The sequence below is a fragment of the Tachypleus tridentatus genome, chromosome 10 (genome assembly GCF_004210375.1).
Source record: "Tachypleus tridentatus isolate NWPU-2018 chromosome 10, ASM421037v1, whole genome shotgun sequence".
Taxonomy (NCBI): domain Eukaryota; kingdom Metazoa; phylum Arthropoda; class Merostomata; order Xiphosura; family Limulidae; genus Tachypleus; species Tachypleus tridentatus.
Genome location: NC_134834.1, coordinates 191,751,532 through 191,769,621, shown reverse-complemented (window position 1 = coordinate 191,769,621; position 18,090 = coordinate 191,751,532). Strand labels below are relative to the sequence as shown.

Genomic DNA, 18,090 nt, shown 5'->3' with positions numbered 1-18,090 from the left:
TTTATATATTAGTAAATCCACTATAGTTCTATGTAAACGTGTCTGGTGATTTATATATTAGTAAATCCACTATAGTTCTATGTAAACGTGTCTGGTGATTTATATATTAGTAAATCCACTATAGTTCTATGTAAACGTGTCTGGTGATTTATATATTAGTAAATCCACTATAGTTTTATGTAAACGTGTCTGGTGATTTATATATTAGTAAATCCACTATAGTTCTATGTAAACGTGTCTGGTGATTTATATATTAGTAAATCCACTATAGTTCTATGTAAACGTGTCTGGTGATTTATATATTAGTAAATCCACTATAGTTCTATGTAAACGTGTCTGGTGATTTATATATTAGTAAATCCACTATAGTTCTGTGTAAACGTGTCTGGCAGTTTTTAGCAACTTTTTTCTGTGTCACTTCATATTTTTCTAACTCATTATTCGAATTCCCGAAATAAGATGTAGTTCAAGTGCTACTTATAGGTGTTGTGATATCCATGGATGTAGTTCAAGTGCTACTTGTAGGTGTTGTGATATCCATGGATGTAGTTCAAGTGCTACTTGTAGATGTTGTGATATCCATGGATGTAGTTCAAGTGCTACTTGTAGGTGTTGTGATATCCATGGATGTAGTTCAAGTGCTACTTGTAGATGTTGTGATGTCCATGGATGTAGTTCAAGTGCTACTTGTAGGTGTTGTGATATCCATGGATGTAGTTCAAGTGCTACTTATAGGTGTTGTGATATCCATGGATGTAGTTCAAGTGCTACTTATAGGTGTTGTGATATCCATGGATGTAGTTCAAGTGCTACTTATAGGTGTTGTGATATCCATGGATGTAGTTCAAGTGCTACTTGTAGGTGTTGTGATATCCATGGATGTAGTTCAAGTGCTACTTGTAGGTGTTGTGATATCCATGGATGTAGTTCAAGTGCTACTTGTAGGTGTTGTGATATCCATGGATGTAGTTCAAGTGCTACTTGTAGGTGTTGTGATATCCATGGATGTTGTTCAATTGCTACTTGTAGGTGTTGTGATATCCATGGATGTAGTTCAACTGCTACTTGTAAGTGTTGTGATATCCATGGATGTAGTTCAAGTGCTACTTGTAGATGTTGTGATGTCCATGGTAACACGTTGTCAAACACAACGGTTAACCGTTGTTTAAACAAACATCAAATTTGCAACGGAAATTAAACTTCAATGTATCTTATATAAATGAAAGTTGGACCAATAACTTAGCTTTATCATCTAGAGCTATTGTCAATTGTTTTTTTTTTCCCTTTAGTTAAGCAAAAACTCGCAGGCATACCGCTATGTCATAATAACGAGACTGATAAAATGGTCAGTATAATAACTAAAGTTATTAAATAATGTTATGGGGGGTATTGTGAAACATTGTAACTATTAGGCCTAAATACTAAGTTATGTACATGCTTTATTCTAGTATGTCACACCATTGGAATATAACCAGGGGTGTGGATTATTTACACCCAATGGGGGGAATGATTTTTGAAACCACTTATGTGGACTGTTCAATTTGCAAACTGGTAATCTCTGATTACGTGAACCTGAAAGCTGTAAACATGCAGTCACCGAGTAATCTTGTTGCCACGATACTCGCATGTATACTTATGCCTACTGACTGATACTTACGAACTATCGCTTAGATCGAAAAGCTTAGAAACACGCCTATATTAAAGATGTACATTTCGGCTACTGAAAAAAGCCTACATCTAGACCTAATTATGTAATTCGATTGGTAAGACACGAGAATCACAAGAACAAACACATAATTTGTAGGCCTGTGATGCAATAAAACAATTCAACAGGCCAAACTGTAGGGGGGGATGATTGTATGCACCACACCCTCCACCTAAAATGAAAGGGGGATGTAAACCCCCATCTCCTCAGGATCTACGCCTTTGATTATAAGTACCACAATTTCAAGTATATTCATTAGTTTTAAAGATAAATGAATAAAATTAGGTCGTTGAGTTTCTTTGGAACATTATACACATATATCATGATTTCACAAATTAAATAACTCCTTTTTTAAATATACTTCGTAATCTGAATGTTGAGGAAGTAAGAAAAAGGAGGGATAGACGATCATTTTATAAGTTATCTGATTCATGTGAAATTTGAGCAACGCATGTAAACAGAACTATTATTATTATTTTGTTTACTCTTTAAAGCGAAGTCCGAACATGGAGAGGTGGTTAAGTTACGCGACTCGTAATCTAAAGGTCACACCAATCATATTCGCCCTTTCAGCCTAGTGGGCGTTATAATGTGACGGTTAATACCACCATTCGTTGGTAAAAGAGTAGCCCAAGAGTTGGCGTTGGGTAGTGATGACTAGCTGCCTTCCCTTTAGTTTCAAACTGCTAAATTAGGGACGGCTAGCACAGATTTTTAAAGAATTGTATTTATTTAAGCCTGAAAACCAAATCTTAAAGCGAAAAGTAAGAACGATTGTGTAACAAACACATTATGAAAGAAAGTGGAAACTATGGGTAAAGTTCGTGATACGTGAATGGAAGTTCACCAAAGGGAAGGCAGCTAGTCATCACTATTCACCGCCAACTCTTTTACCAACGAAGAGTGGGATTGACCGTAACCTTATAACACACCAACAACTGAAAGGGCGAGCATTTTTGGTGTGACGGGGATTTGAAGGAAAATTATTTGACCGTTAGTGTTAAAAATGTGAGGTTCGAATAGAAGTTATATAGAAAATACATGATTTTCTTGAATACTTTTATTTCTAGGAAATTTGATGACATATAAGATATATAAAACACTTGATTATAAAAAAAAGAAACACCAATATCAAATTATAGTCTACCTGATACAAAATTAAGTCATATACAAAACGAGACACCAAAAACCAAAAATATAGCCATTGTATAAAAAAAAATGAAATATATTTATCTCACGTTTCGATTCGTAAGAAACGATGCAGTATTTTTATCAGAAAAAAAATATTTTATTACAGTCACTGTCTTAACATTTTGGAAGCTTGTAACCTGTTTACGTTATTTACATACAATATTACAAAATTATTTTCCAGAAAATGTTTACGGTGATGGTGGAACCAATCTTTAACGAAGTGGTGCTTGTAATGGTGTTAAAGTCACCCAGGCAATCAACTGAATGATGGTTAGTGGTGTGAGTAATCATGTAATTAGACTTTATATCACCCGAGTACAACATACACCCAGGCAATCAACTGAATGATGGTTAGTGGTGTGAGTAATCACGTAATTGGACTTTATATCACCCGAGTACAATATACACCAAAGACACCTTCTTTCATAAAATTCCTCCCCTCCTTGTGAGTCGGCAGTAGGCTTACGAACATACCACGCTAAAATCCGGAGTTAGATCTCTCGGTGGACTGTGATCAGACGGTTGGTTTGTTGGTTTTTCATTAACAAAAAAGAAATATTTCCTAAATTATAAATGTAGTTCCTTCTGAAACACATTATCATGGCCATATGTGTTTATATTCTTTCATTGAAAGTACACGGAGATCTTCCGAAATGAATTTTGAGCGAAATTTGATTGTCAATGCAAAGCTAAAGCTTCATAAAACTGAAACATGAACTTGAAACCAACTACTGTACTACTGAGAGAGTTCCGGATCTCGACAACTGTGCCCATTAACGAAACCAAATATATTCATTTCTTTGGTTACAAAAACATGACAAGAAATGCAGTTATTTCAGAATAAACGGACGGACGGACAATCACGTTAAAAACGACACTCCTGTGATTTTGTTCTCTACTTAAAAAAAGGAAAGCTGGCTTCCAAGAAATGTAATCGCTTTCCAGGACAGTATTATATAAGACACGAGGTGTATATAATCGTGAGTGGAATGTAGCCATAATTTCACGTTGTGTCCGAAAAATGTTATGTAAAGTTTATTCCACACAAAGAATATAACAGCGATGTTTGGTCAGTAGATTCTCTTACAAATACATGAATAGAAAAATAACTTATATCACTATTTGAAGACGAGTAATAAAAATATTCGTAGACAAAATTCATTCACTACTACACTCTGTAAGGTTTTTAAAATATTGACTCTTTTGTTCTTGTAAAGTGACTTACTGGATGGGTGTTGCTTATTCGTTAGTACGCTGGGCTGGTAATGAGAAAATTCAAGCTTCGAGACGTGACACACGTTTCAAGCTGTGGTAATTAATCCTGCTTTTCGGAAAGTTGTTATGGTGGCGGGTACTGTGTCTAATCTTTGTGTAAGTAGTTCAAAACTTAGATCCTAGGGGTGTCTTATCAGTCCATGGATGGGCGCGCATAAAACGCCGATCACCTTGAAAATTCCAACTTTTTAATCGTTTACAATACTAGTACAAACAATAAAAACTAGAAAGACGGTTTTCCTAAAAATGTTTGCCCTATGTTTGGAAGTAATAAAGTCGTCGCTGAGCTCTTTTACGTCACTCCTTTAAAATATTAAATTTGATAGTTTGGTTGACTTAAGAACTGGATTTATTTGTGTACCTGAAGGATTATGTGCAAAGTAACTTCTTAAACCTTTGTTTTATCCCCTGTTTTATCACACGCAATTAGACGAAGAAAAACAGTGAAAAATATTTCCTGTTAAAAATGATTTTGATCATGGAAACTATAACTACACCTCAGAGAACTGTGGTACTACACCTCAGAGAACAGTGGTACTACACCTCAGAGAACTGTGGTACTACACCTCAGAGAACTGTGGTTATTCTATTTCCTCTGACATAGAGAAACCTCTCCACATTATCCTCAAGTTCATGCATGTCCACACTTCAGTCCACTTGTATTCTGCATTCACTATCGTCTTGGATTTGATTTTCGTCTGAAGCACATTTCTCTCGTTGTCTATAGTTTATTCTCAGATTTGCTCAGAGTCCATCTCTTTTTATCCCTGTTTATATTTTCAATTTAAGTTTCTATCCCTTTATGATATGCTTCAAATTTATATCTATATCTATATACTCTGCTACAGTGGTTCTCTTATTTTTGTGTCTGCAGACCATTTTGAAGGGTCAAAAGACCCCCCGATCCACCTACTAGTCCTCCCTCACCCCTGTTCTGTTGTCTCCTATATGGTCACGCCATGGCGTTGCGCGTCAATCACTTTCGTTTTGGACCAGCCCCAACCCACTCTAAAGCCGCTCGTGGATCACGAATCACACTTTAAGAACCGCTGATCTGTTGCCAATCTCCTGTCCTATATACATACATATCTATGTATGGTTTATCTGTTTCTGTTTTAAAAAAATTCAACTAGTTTGGTAACATATAAGTCACTTATAAGCACGGTTAATAGCGTTCATAAAATGTCATCTTATTAACGTTTTTACTGGACATAGTTCAGTGCTACAACCTTTTCTTCGCCATCATTATCAATGTCATGGTACTGTGCTTGACGAATGTCGCGGACACCACATCTTAGTTTTAGTAAAAACAAGTCTGGAAAACTCGTGGAAGCTACTTTGATCGCATGACAACGCCAGAGCTTTGTTGTAGCATAGGGTTGAAAAATGAACCTTATTTTGTGCAGCTGAACTTAGCCTAAATGAAAAGTTGGTGGTTACGTTAATTTACAGAAACACGTGTATCAAATAACACCATAATCCACCTTTTAAAGAGAGATATTCGATAGACCTTATTATTTACGAGCTCCATCTATCTGACACATAAATATAATATATAATAAATATAATATAATACAGATAAAACGCGATTTAAATTCTTTGTCACCGACGCTTTTATCTAAGTACAATTCAAAGCAGTGCAAACTATTATACTATACATTTATGTTCTAAAAGGCATATCGTTTTATTTCTGCTTATGTCATAGAAGGGTAAAAAATAAAAATGTGCACTTAAATTCTAAATAGCTTTCAGATACAAAATTTAAATTTCAAGAAAATAATGTGTTTACGTAAGTTAATAGAATAAACTCGTGTTTATTTTTCAATCCGTGCTAAAGTAAAGGACATGCATAGTTTCAAGTTCTTCTGACTAGACCACATGGTTTTAAGTTCACATTTCAGATTCCATTCACGAATCATAAAGTTAGAGCACGTGTTCTGATCTCGTTCTTCTTTGACAAAGCCTCTTTCTCCCATGTCGGCACATTTGAAGATTTCACTCATTACACATATTTTCGGTTTTTGTTTTCATAACAATTACCTGACTAGTCTCTATGGCTGTTTCTGAGCACAAAATAATACAAAACTGAGCAAAATCAGTCAACATAAAGTTACCGATTATCTTGTTGATTCTCTTGGTCCCAGGTACTATTCTTTGATCTTGCAATCCATTCTGGACAACGGATGGATAATTTTTCAAATGAAAGGAAAAAGCGCATCATTGACTTTTAACTTTGTTCTTCTAAGACGGATTTTTACCATTTTAGAGTTAGGTCAGTGACCATCATCGCATTTCTTCCTCTTTAACACACGGCTGTTAATCTGGACTCTTCATCTGGAACTTTTCAATGACGAAAACGTTTGAAAGAATGGAGGACCTGAATTCTACTCTTCTTTCTGGACAGACTTTCAGTGCGAATTCATCTGGCTGTCACTGCTGTTCAAAGTCTGGTTGGTTATTTACTGGTGATACCAGTTTTCTGTTTAATTGGCTGAGTAGGTGAAAATTAGATTGTGAAGAACCAAAAACCCTTTTAACCTCTCCAGAAGACTTTTCGCTTACTTCTTCAGTAGAATCGTGAACTCCTACGAAATATCTTTCAGATTTATCTTGAACACTAAATCTCTTCGGAAATTTATCAAGGACGTTTCGATCCACCGATTCGTGTTTTTTTAAGTGACGGTCCAGATTGGTCTGTTGTCCAAAACAACGATCACACAAAGAACACTTGAAAGGTTTTTCTTTGTTGTGAATGTTCCGCACGTGACGCTGAAGATTGGATGAAATACTGAATGATCGCTCGCAGTATTTACACTTGTACGGTTGTTCTCCTGTATGAGTCCGAAGGTGCCGGGTCAGGTTTGCTGAGCGAGGAAATATCTTTCCGCAAAATTTACAAGAATATCTATCTTTAGATTTATGGGAGCGAGGCTGCATCAGGTCTGGGATGGCGCTCCCAAGTTTCTCCAAGTGTACTCTTACAAATTCAAGAGAGGAAGGACTGTTAAACAGAGATCCCAAAATGGGATACCGAGGCAGGAAGGAAGATAGAATTCTGTCCTGATGGTCTCTGTAGGATGCCTTGTCTTTCTGGATTCGAAACTTCTTATCGAACAATAGTGGATCAAAAGATCGTGCATAATCCATATCAATACCAGGTGGCGTGGACGGAGAATGGGTTTTCCGAAGGCCAAATGAAAGGTCCCACGGCCTAGACCTTTCGACGTGTCCAAATATGTGCGCCTTTTGGATTTCCTGGTCCACAAATAAAACGTTTTTCTTGTACGAAACACGAAGGTCTAGAGGCTCGTTACCTGGAATTTCGTCCTTTATTTGTGCTTGACTGTCGTCTTTTACTTTTGACTGAAGCTCTGAAAAGATCTTATTTTCCCGAGTACTTTTTTTCTGAGAAAGATCAAAAGGTAGTTCAGACTCGGAAGAGAACGAGTAATTAAGGGGCGTGGACCACGTTCTTTCTCTGACATTAAAAGGAGTTAGGACAGTAGGAGACGCAGTACACACTAATGCTTGTATTGGGGAACTCGGTCTCTGATGGTAAGCAAGCATCTTGATGAATCATTCAGTTTCGTGTGTCAAGACGAAAATGTCCTCAAGTATAAATCTTGTTAAGAGTAATGGAAACCGACGAAACCAACAAAAAATAATCACTTAGAATATAATTCCAACGGGATTCCTTTCAAAGAGGGGTTATATGAATCTTTTTCTTGGTTGCTTGTGACTGTTTTCTTTCATATATTTGTCTGAAATAAAAATAGTAATACGTTACTATATATTATATAGATTATAGAACATCAAAGAAACACGTACTCTGGCTATTTATTTAATTTAGAGTGTCTTTACATCTGTGGATGTAAACTACGAATATTTCACACTCAACTACTTGTATTGGTCACCAGTATCCTATTTTACAACTAAAAATGTGGAAGAAAACAGCTATATAAATTAGGTTACAAAACACAAGTTGAAATGTTTATAACCATAAAACTTGAAATATACACATTTTATATCGTGTGTGTGTTTCTCCATAGCCATGAAACATATGTTTTAATCCAGAGGTTCCTAAAGTGGGGGCCACAGGAATGTATCAGTGGGGCCGTAGGAAGAACATAACACTGTTATTAACACTCAGTTTCCTCAGGTTCGTTGGGTCGAAGGTTCAGTCGGACATGGAACATTATGAGGTTCATGTGTTGAGGAAGTGTAGGAACTCGTGTTCATAACTGACACATTTGAGGGGGAGAAAAAAAAGTTCCTGGATAGATTAGCGATAAGTTTACAGACTTAAACGGTAAAATTTGGGATTCTATTCCACGCGGTATACTGAGCGCAGACAGCCCATTATGAAGCTTTACGCTAAAGAAAATCAAGGACAAAAAGTTAGTAGAAAACAGTACTTTACAAACAGCCAACTGTAATTTGTATAATAAGAGTTCAAAACCATGAACTACACAGAGTATTTAATAAAGAAGGGGTGAGGTGTGATTGGTTGGTTGGTTTATGGTGTTTTATGGCACAAAGCAGCTAGGCTATCTGTGCCATGGGGTGTGAGATATCTAGTAGTTATTTCTTTTGTTATTTGGTGTTTTATGGCACAAAGCAGCTAGGCTATCTGTGCCATGGGGTGTGAGATATCTAGTAGTTATTTCTTTGTTATTTGGTGTTTTATGCAGCTAGCTAGGCTATCTGTGCCATGGGGTGTGAGATATCTAGTAGTTATTTCTTTTGTTATTTGGTGTTTTATGGCACAAAGCAGCTAGGCTATCTGTGCCATGGGGTGTGAGATATCTAGTAGTTATTTCTTTTGTTATTTGGTGTTTTATGGCACAAAGCAGCTAGGCTATCTGTGCCATGGGGTGTGAGATATCTAGTAGTTATTTCTTTTGTTATTTGGTGTTTTATGGCACAAAGCAGCTAGGCTATCTGTGCCATGGGGTGTGAGATATCTAGTAGTTATTTCTTTTGTTATTTGTCACGAAGCATTAAATATGTTTTGTAATATTAACATTTTACGAACGTCGTGCTCGATATTATTACTCCAGTCTTATGTTCATTGATTACGCCTCTTAAAATACAGTCAATCCTATGGGCTTTGCCCCCCAGTGACTCAGCGATATGTCTGCGGACTTACAACGTTAAAAACCGAGTTTCGATACCCGTGGTGGGCAAAGCACAGATCGCCCATTGTGTAGCTTTGTGCTTAATTCAAAATAACATCAACAACTTTATGGGCTTCAAGTAACTAAAGCTGGTGCTTACCGCTGGTTTCATGTGACACAAGTGGAATAGAACGTTGACACATCACCTTGGAAGGGGTGCCAGTCCGTCGCATGTTAACCCTCAGCTATATCAGCTGTTACCCATTACACAGCAGGACAGACTGAAAAACTGGGGCGTAACAATGACTGAAGTAAGGCGTTTACCCTCTGGACACAACAATACGAATTGGACTATCCTCGAACCTGTAAACTTTCGACTACAAGTTCAAAGTTAGACCTGAAATAGAGTTGTGGATATCAGAGTTGGTGAGCCGGGTTTGAATCTGTGCGATACCCCAAAATAACCACACACCCAATTCATTTTAAGCTATGAGTACATTATAAGACTGACAGTCAATCTTTTATCGATGGTGGTAGGGTGAACTTCACTGGCTGGCAGCCTTTCCTGTATCGGAAGATAACATAGGTAGTTTTGCCATAAATACAAATATTAACCACTAGTCCACTCCGCCCTTAAAGACTTCGCGTACTCTACGGAAATACAACTAATGGAAATAATATTGTCTCGTTTCATTTTCTATGTGTGTGTGTGTGCTTTAAGGTATTACATACTCACTGAGTTTAATTAATAGAATATTTAATTTAGCACTTTCAATCTGTTTACTGTTGTCCGCTCACAGAAGATGGCGCTATCAGAAACTCGTATAGTCGAATCAAACTTGGATGTTATAGATTTTGCCTCACGAGTGCAAAAAAAAAAAAAAAAAGCCCACGTGTTTTTACACCCTATTTAACCGAACCAGGCATACATATTCAGTTACCAATTTCCTGTTTTAATTTAATCGTGTCGATCCTGTTCCAGGCTCTGTAGGGGCGAACTTGTGGAGCATGTGCGATTTTGTGTAGAGTTTTGTAATGATGTTGTACATGCTTGCTTGTTTTTTTGAATTTCGCGCAAAGCTACACGAGGACTATCTGCGCTAGCCGTCCCTAGTTTTGCAGTGTAAAACTAGAGGGAAGGCAGCTAGTCATCACTACCCACCGCCAACTCTTGGGCTACTCTTTTATCAACGAATAAAATTGATCGTTCCATTATAAAGTTCCCACGGTTGAAAGGGCAAGCATGTTTGGTGTAACGGGGATTCGAACTCGCGACCCTCAGATTGCCAGACGAGTGCCTTAACCACCTAGCCATTTCGGGTCTGCTAAAAGGAAAGCATTGAGTGAAAAGCACTCTTCTCCATCTGTTGAATTACTTTAACTAAATAGTTGATCTTTACCAATGTTCCTTCTAATTGTTTCAAACTATGTACAGAATGAAGTGTTTCATGTGACCAGTATCAAGGTAACTTGCGGATGTTGCGCTACAATTGTTATTTAGGGGCGGGTTATTTTTCAGACCATCGATCCTACTGGATCATTAGGCCTCTTTGCAATGCTGTCAGTTGGTTATTCAGGCTTTAGGTCTATCGACTGCCAGGACCATTAAGATTGTCAACGTGTTGAGTCTCCTCACCATTTCTGAGGATGTGCGCAACTTGAATACTAAAGTGCGCGGCACTTGATCGATTGCTGTGCGGCTGCGCAGCTTAGAAGGAACACTGATCTTGATTGTTACTCTTATTATGTATCCAAAAATTCTGAGTGTGATATTGAGACAACGAGACCTGAACCATGGACCATTAGTTCACAGTTTGGCACAGTAACCAATAGGTCACTCCTGATCCTATCAAATTATTAGTGAGTCACTAAATGTTTGGCTTTGATGCTGTTTTTTTTTTTTTACTTTGTTTATTTTATCTGGAAAATACTTACTATACCCACCATGGAGATAGAACCCCAAATTTTGAGATAAAAAAAGTTTGTTTATTTCTTGAATTTCGCGGAAAGCTACACAAGGGCTATCTTCGCTAGCCGTCCCTGATTTCGCAGTGTAAGACTAGAGGGAAGGCAGCCAGTCATCACCACTCACCGCCAACTCTTGAGCTACTCTTTTACCAACGAATAGTGGGATTGATCGTAACATTATAACGTCCCTCCTGCTGGAAGAGCAAGCATATTTGGTGCAACGGGGATTCAAACCTGCGACCCTCATTTTACGAGTCGAGCGCCTTAACCATTTAGCCATGGCGAACCAAGGGAAAAAAAGGTCCTCAACCTTACCATCGAACCCCCGAAGGAATTTTTGAGTTTTAAAATAAGCTTTCTAAGACTGAACTACTACCACAGAAGAAAAACCTTTAACAGAGAAAAAAACAACAACTTAAAAATATAAGTAAATTATTTCTTTCGTGACACTAATCTCAATGTTGAAATAATGTAAGAAAGCAAAGAAGAAAAGAAGGAAAGTTTATAGGACAGAATACGAACATTTAAAAAAGAAAAGTTTAAAATTATTACCTATAGCAAAATAAATATTTCATATAATGCTATACACTCTATTCGTAATCTTTTTTGTTGTTTAAACTTGCATTTTATTTATAGGCGAAGACACTTGGAAAAAAAAAATGAAATCAGCCTTTGGCATAAAGATACAAATATTTTAAGCCTAAAATACGTTACTGATTCCCGAGGCAAATATACCAGAATTGAAACAAAAAACAACGAAAGCACAAGACGGGTTTCAATACGAAGTAATTTGGAACAAACTTTTTTGTTTGTTTGTTTTCTACGTGCGTCTTCAACGTCACTCTCTCAAGAGAGAAACAGCAGTCGTTAATCCCAGCGTTTAAAAATTCTAGAAATAAAGTTTCTATATTACGTAATTATTATTGATCTATTTTTGTTTTTATTGCGGTTTTTGTGAAAGCTTTCGTTTGTTCCCAGTTGTAACCTCACGTTAACCTGTTCTCGATACGCCAGGTTTGAACACACTTTTCCCAACATCAAAGGTCGGTTAAAGTCGTATCAAGGTTACTGTATTTTATACGAAAGTTAACGATTTTCCCGAACTGTTGTTTTACGTTTTACTAGTTCGAGAAAGTCCCGCTGCATTATGCTATGGTTAGAAAAAATCGCGTTGTTGTAAACCGTACTCGTCTATGACACAAGAGGCAAAAACTAGTGGTGTTACAAGCATTTAGATAATACGCCATCTCGTGGCACTTAACAGAAAGTTTGTTAAGAAAAGGCATGTTATTAAAATATGTCATATTATTAATTCAATCCATTTTAATTTAACTGCTTTAACTTCCACTCTCTTCCTTTCAATATGGAATTTGAAGTGGCGCCCAACTTAAAAATCAGGGCATAACATGATAATAAGGGCTGGAAAACGTTATACAATCCTGCTCTAGTGTTAGGAAAATATATGTTTTAGGACGTCTTATGGTGTTAAGTAAACAATGTTCTGTCAGGACAACGTTTTATAATATGCAGAAACAATATTGATTTAGGATAAGGTTACTGTAGTGTTGGGAAACAATGCTGTTGTTACGACAACGTTTTATTGTGGTGAGAAACGATGTTATAGCTAATACAACGTTTCTGTAGTGTTGGAAAACAATGCTGTTGTTCGGACAATTTGCTACTGTATTGATAAACAATGTTGTTAATATAAGGTTTGTTCAACGCTGGGAAATGATCTTCGTGTTGTGACGTTTCTATAACAACACTGTTGTTTTATGGTGTTGAAGAATATTTTTGTGACAATATTTTACAGTGTTGCTTATTTGTTTGTTTTAGAATTTCGCGCAAAGCTACACGAGGGCTATCTGCGCTAGCCATACCTAATTTAGCAGTGTAAGACTAGAGGGAAGGCAGCTAGTCATCACCACCCACCGCCAACTCTTGGACTACTCTTTTGCTAACGAAGAGTGGGATTGACCGTCACATTATAACGCCCCCACGGCTGAAAGGGCGAGCATATTTGGTGTGACGGGAATTCGAACCCGCGACCCTCATATTAAATTGAGTGCCTTGACCACCTGTCCGCCGGGCTTTTTTACAGTGTTGAGACACAATTTTAGTGTTAGGATAACTTTGTTATAGCGCTGAAAGATAATATTAAGACACTGAGAAGTAGTGTTGTTGTTAGGACTAAAATTCCATACAATTTGGAATTAAAGTAACAAAACTAATACCGAAATATTAAAAGTTGAAAAAAATGAAGTTATTTTTTAGCTAAAAATATACTAAGTATGGTTTATTGTGTAGATAACACGGTAGGGGAAGAAAGAAATTACCTTTTTCAAGAAATAATGTTAGTGTAAAAAATTGAACTCATTACTATGGTAAAGATAACAGTACAATAGCTGGAAGCACTTGTGAAAATAACGAAGAAATAAAAAACCTTTACAGAGAAATAATAATGTACACATATAGATATTATTAACAACATATACTTTAAAAAAAGCTAACATACGAAACAAAACTGAAACTGATTCTGATGTTGTTATTGTGAACATTGTGAACAAAATGATCGTCCAGGACCAATAATTAACACGTATAGTTTTCATGTGAAGAATATGGATTATAAGAAAATAAACTTGACAGTTTACTGTTTATTAAACATATTTTTCTGTTTATATTAATGAGGAAGACAAGTTCACAACTGCTGATATTGGATCGATTTTGTAACCTCTATACATAAGTTGACAATTTACTGTTTATTACACATATATTTTTGTTTGTGCAGATATCTGAAAACAAGTGTAGCAGATATCAGATAACGTATAATAATCTTTGCTTGTTGAAAACTAACTATAAAACTAACTTCTTATAAAACTACTTGTCAATAGCGTAGTTTGCCAAACTCTTCAGCCCAACCATTCAATGTTACGTAAGTAAAACAATATACTAGTTTGTAACATACATAAAATCATGTTTGTTATTGTTTTGAGCAATATTACGCCTCAAAGATTAGCCCGACAGCCCTGTTTAAGGGTTAGACGTCGAATTGCAAATTTAAGCTTCCAAAAGTGTTAATTTTACGAGAAAGCAGGACTGTGAAAGTTGGGTCTTGATGTCATCAGACGAGGACCCATAGCATAAAAACATTAATCTCAAAAGTGAATCCTTCATGAGTTACAACTTTATGAGGTTGGCCTCTGGGGCAACTTTTCTATCTATTATGCTTCTCTCTCCTCAAACTACATTTTATTTGAGACATATATTTGGTAATATCTGTTTGTTTCCGGGTAACGCCACATTAGGCTATCTGTTGTGTCCACCGAGGGTAACCCAACCTGGTTTTTAGCGTTGTAAGTCCATAAACTTACCGCTGGTAGTGTCATCGGTATTCTGTTGGTTACGCTACTACACCAAAACCAGACATATTAGACTTCAAAACTTCATACTGTTTGGAAGATCGTCTCTCTCTCTTTCCATTTTTTGTTGCTGTTAAAGACGAGATTTATTAGGTCAAGATTCAAGGATTTTTTCCAATGACGTGATGCTTTTTTCTTTTTCATTGCTATTTGGTTTGGCACGGTCAGCTGGGTTAAGGCACTCGACTCGTAATCCGAGGGAGGCTTGTTCGAATCTCCGTCGCACTAAACATGCTTGCTCTTTCAGCCTTGGGGGCGTTATAATGTGACAGTCAATCCCACTCTTCGTTGGTAAAAGAGTAGCTCAAGAGCTGGCGCTGAGTGGTGATGACTAGCTGCCTTCTCTTTAGTCTTACACTGTTAAATTAGGGATGGTTAGCGAAAATAGTCCTCGTGTTGCTTTGCGCGAAATTCCAAAACAAACAAACAATTCATTGCTGTTTCAATGGTGGTTTACCTTGTACTAACATGTACAGTTTAATAATAATATTATTAAAATAGATAGAAGTAGTGAACGTAATCCAGACTGAACTCTTTATGGACCGGCATGGCCAGGTGGTTAGGGGCGCTCGTAATCTGAGGGTCACGAATTCGAATCCCCATCACACCAAATATGCTCGCTCTAGCAGCCGTGGGAACGTTATAATGTGACTTTCGTAAAAGAGTAGCCCAAGAGTTAGCGATAGGTGGTGATGGCTAGCTGCCTCCTCTCTAACCTTATACTGCTAAATTAGAAACGGCTCGCGCAGATGGTCCTCGTGTAGCTGTGTGCGAAAATTCAAAAACAAACCAAATAAACTGAACTCTTTACCCAGTTGTTTGCTTCCCCGCTAAACCAATTCTATTGTTTGAGGCTAGTCAGGGAAAGTATGGAATTTTTCTGACTGATCGCGATGAAAAGACCTGATTAGCGGAAACATAAAAGCCCGGAAAATTATTCTAACTGAAACGTCACCACTAACTGTCTTTTGTTATTTATATTAGCTCTTTATTTCATATTCTAAAGGTACAGAGTCGTCTCAGAAAATTTTGCACGAAACCTCTATTATTCGTTTTAATAATTACTGTCGTAGGCAGGAGTCAAAATGTTTCAAACGCTTTTGAATAACAATTGCGAATTATTTATTAATATCTAGAAGACAAGTTCAATGTAAACGTGTTTACTACGGATGTCTTATCATGTTAATTAACAGCTGTTAAACTTCACTACGTTGACGCTTATCTTTTTTATCATGATCGAATCTTTTCTATTAGCAGTTTCCTTTCTTTAAACTTTACTTGCATAGGAGAATATATTTTTCTCAAGTTCGTGGGCTGTGCGGAGCCCAGTGTTGCTATGGAGATATGGCTAACGTGACAAAAAAACAATAAGAAACAAAACACACATACTTTGTTTGTTTGGAAATAAGCACAAAGCTACACAATGATTCATCTGTGCTCTGACCAGCATGGGTATCGAAACCCGGTTTTTAATGGTGCGAGTCCGCAGACATTCCGCTGTGTCACACACACACAAATTCGCTCTCTGCGTTTTGAGGCCAAGGATGCGTGATAAGACTGACAGTCAAATCCCAGTATTCGGTATGACAAGAGTAGTTCATGAATTTGTGCTGCGAAGTCCGAGAAACCAAGCAAAATTTAATTTTAATTAGGAATATTCGATAACATATCCAATGATTTGTGACCAGAATGCTCTGACCTTAGAAAATTCACCAGTTGAGCAGAAAAGGATGATTACTTTAGTAATATATATATTTTTTTATGCAAAATAACTTTTAGTTATTAGCAAATTACTAATAAATATCAACATGAGAACAACCTTGTAGTTCAAATAATAAAGCGAACTGGTTAAATGGAGAAACGTGTGACATCTGTGTTCTCCTTTTTTTTCTCTGAGTGTTTTTAATATAGCAAAGCCACATAGGGCTATCTGCTGAGTCCACGGAGAGGAATCGAACCCCTGATTTTAGCGTTATAAATCCATATACTCATCGCTGTACGAGCGGGGGACTTTTTTTTTCATGAAATAACGAAGAATTATGCAGAAAAATAATAATAATTCGTGTTTTATGTTCAGAAAACCACATCACAACAAAGGAGAGAAGGCTATCTTTGAATACGATCAAAAGTGCACAGCTAACAAAACAAACAAAAACTCACCTTCCTTCTTGAAAGTGTTTGATGCGATATGATGAACAGGTTTGCAACAATTTGAAATTGAACGTGATCGCGCGTGTATCAATAAGTCGGCAGGGTGCTGAGCGCGCCACGTGCTTCCCAACTAACTTCCTCGCACACTCTTTACTGTTTTGACGATTCTCAGCTGTTCGCACCTCTCTAATCTGGTTACGAGGCAGACAATATACTGATTTCCCCGTAGTGACTTGCTTTTAACGTCCGAAATGCGTATAGAACTGTATGGTTCGGAAAACGCCCAGTGGTGGCCCTTCGTCACATGTACTACAGTAGCTTGTTCGTACTATTTTGTCTCCTCCCTTCAAACCTTTACCCGCGGCGGAAGGAACGTGTCAGGCACAATACTGATGGGGTGCGTCCCCGTTCGGAAAGTGACGTCATGAGACGAAGGCTATACAATTCGTCGAGTACACCTAGAACTGTATACAGTCCTATCCATAGAAGCTGGCAGTCAAATAACCAATTGAAACCTCAAGTTCGTTAGCATATAGGGATGCTGCCCTAGTTTCGGCCAATTACACTTCTTTATCCACTCTGTAACACTGTAAACAAGGTCACCCGTAGCAGCGACACGTGAGAGCAACACTCGCCTCTCTTGGGTTCTGCTGACAACACGTCGCTAAAACTAGTATTTCACCAAGTGCAAATTTATTGTTTTCTCGCTACATGGGCCGGGTGTAACCAGGTGGTTAGCGCGCCAGGCTATCACCTGGAAGACCCAGAGTTCGACCCGCGATATGTCTTTTTAAACGAATTACTATTTCCGGAAGTAGCGAAGTTATCAAAATATCAGTCAATATCGTTTTTTTGGTTAACAGTAGTCTCATAGATGGCACGTGATGCTAACTGATCTCTCTATCTGATCATCAGTTCTAAATTGGGAATTTCCAGGCATGAACCATAAATGGAAGGTCTTAAACTAGCTATCTAGTGCATGTGACGTATAAAGTGTCGTTCAGGTTAAAACACTATTTTATGTGACGAGAAGTCTGTCAAAAGTACTTTTACTTTTTTGTTGTCATCACTAATAATTCTGTCCAAAGTTTGAGATAGTTTTACGTTACGATTTTGCACATCATTTATGAATATTCATCAAAGAAAATATTTTCATAATATTGAATACCACAATAATGCACAATATCGTATTTGACATATTAATATATAAGACAAAATGGACGAGTCTCTATCCTACTTGTGGTCTGTGTCTATTTCACTGTTA

The 18,090-nt window shown here is 37.2% G+C and overlaps 1 protein-coding gene across 1 annotated transcript; it reads right to left on the bottom strand.

Moving 5' to 3' along the window:
• Positions 1 to 2,852: 2,852 nt before the first annotated feature.
• LOC143227848 (MDS1 and EVI1 complex locus protein EVI1-A-like) lies at positions 2,853 to 17,106 on the bottom strand. Its single transcript, XM_076459171.1, has 2 exons — positions 16,836 to 17,106; positions 2,853 to 7,932 (listed from the first exon to the last, which is right to left on the bottom strand). Exon 2 carries the CDS (start codon positions 7,736 to 7,738, stop codon positions 6,602 to 6,604), a length of 1,137 nt encoding a protein of 378 aa, XP_076315286.1. The 5' UTR covers positions 7,739 to 7,932; positions 16,836 to 17,106; the 3' UTR covers positions 2,853 to 6,601.
• Positions 17,107 to 18,090: the final 984 nt, after the last annotated feature.

What these genes read in the sequence shown, in the direction of transcription:
- LOC143227848 (XM_076459171.1), bottom strand. Translation starts at nt 7,738, where the DNA reads ATGCTTGCTTACCATCAGAGACCGAGTTCCCCAATACAAGCATTAGTG.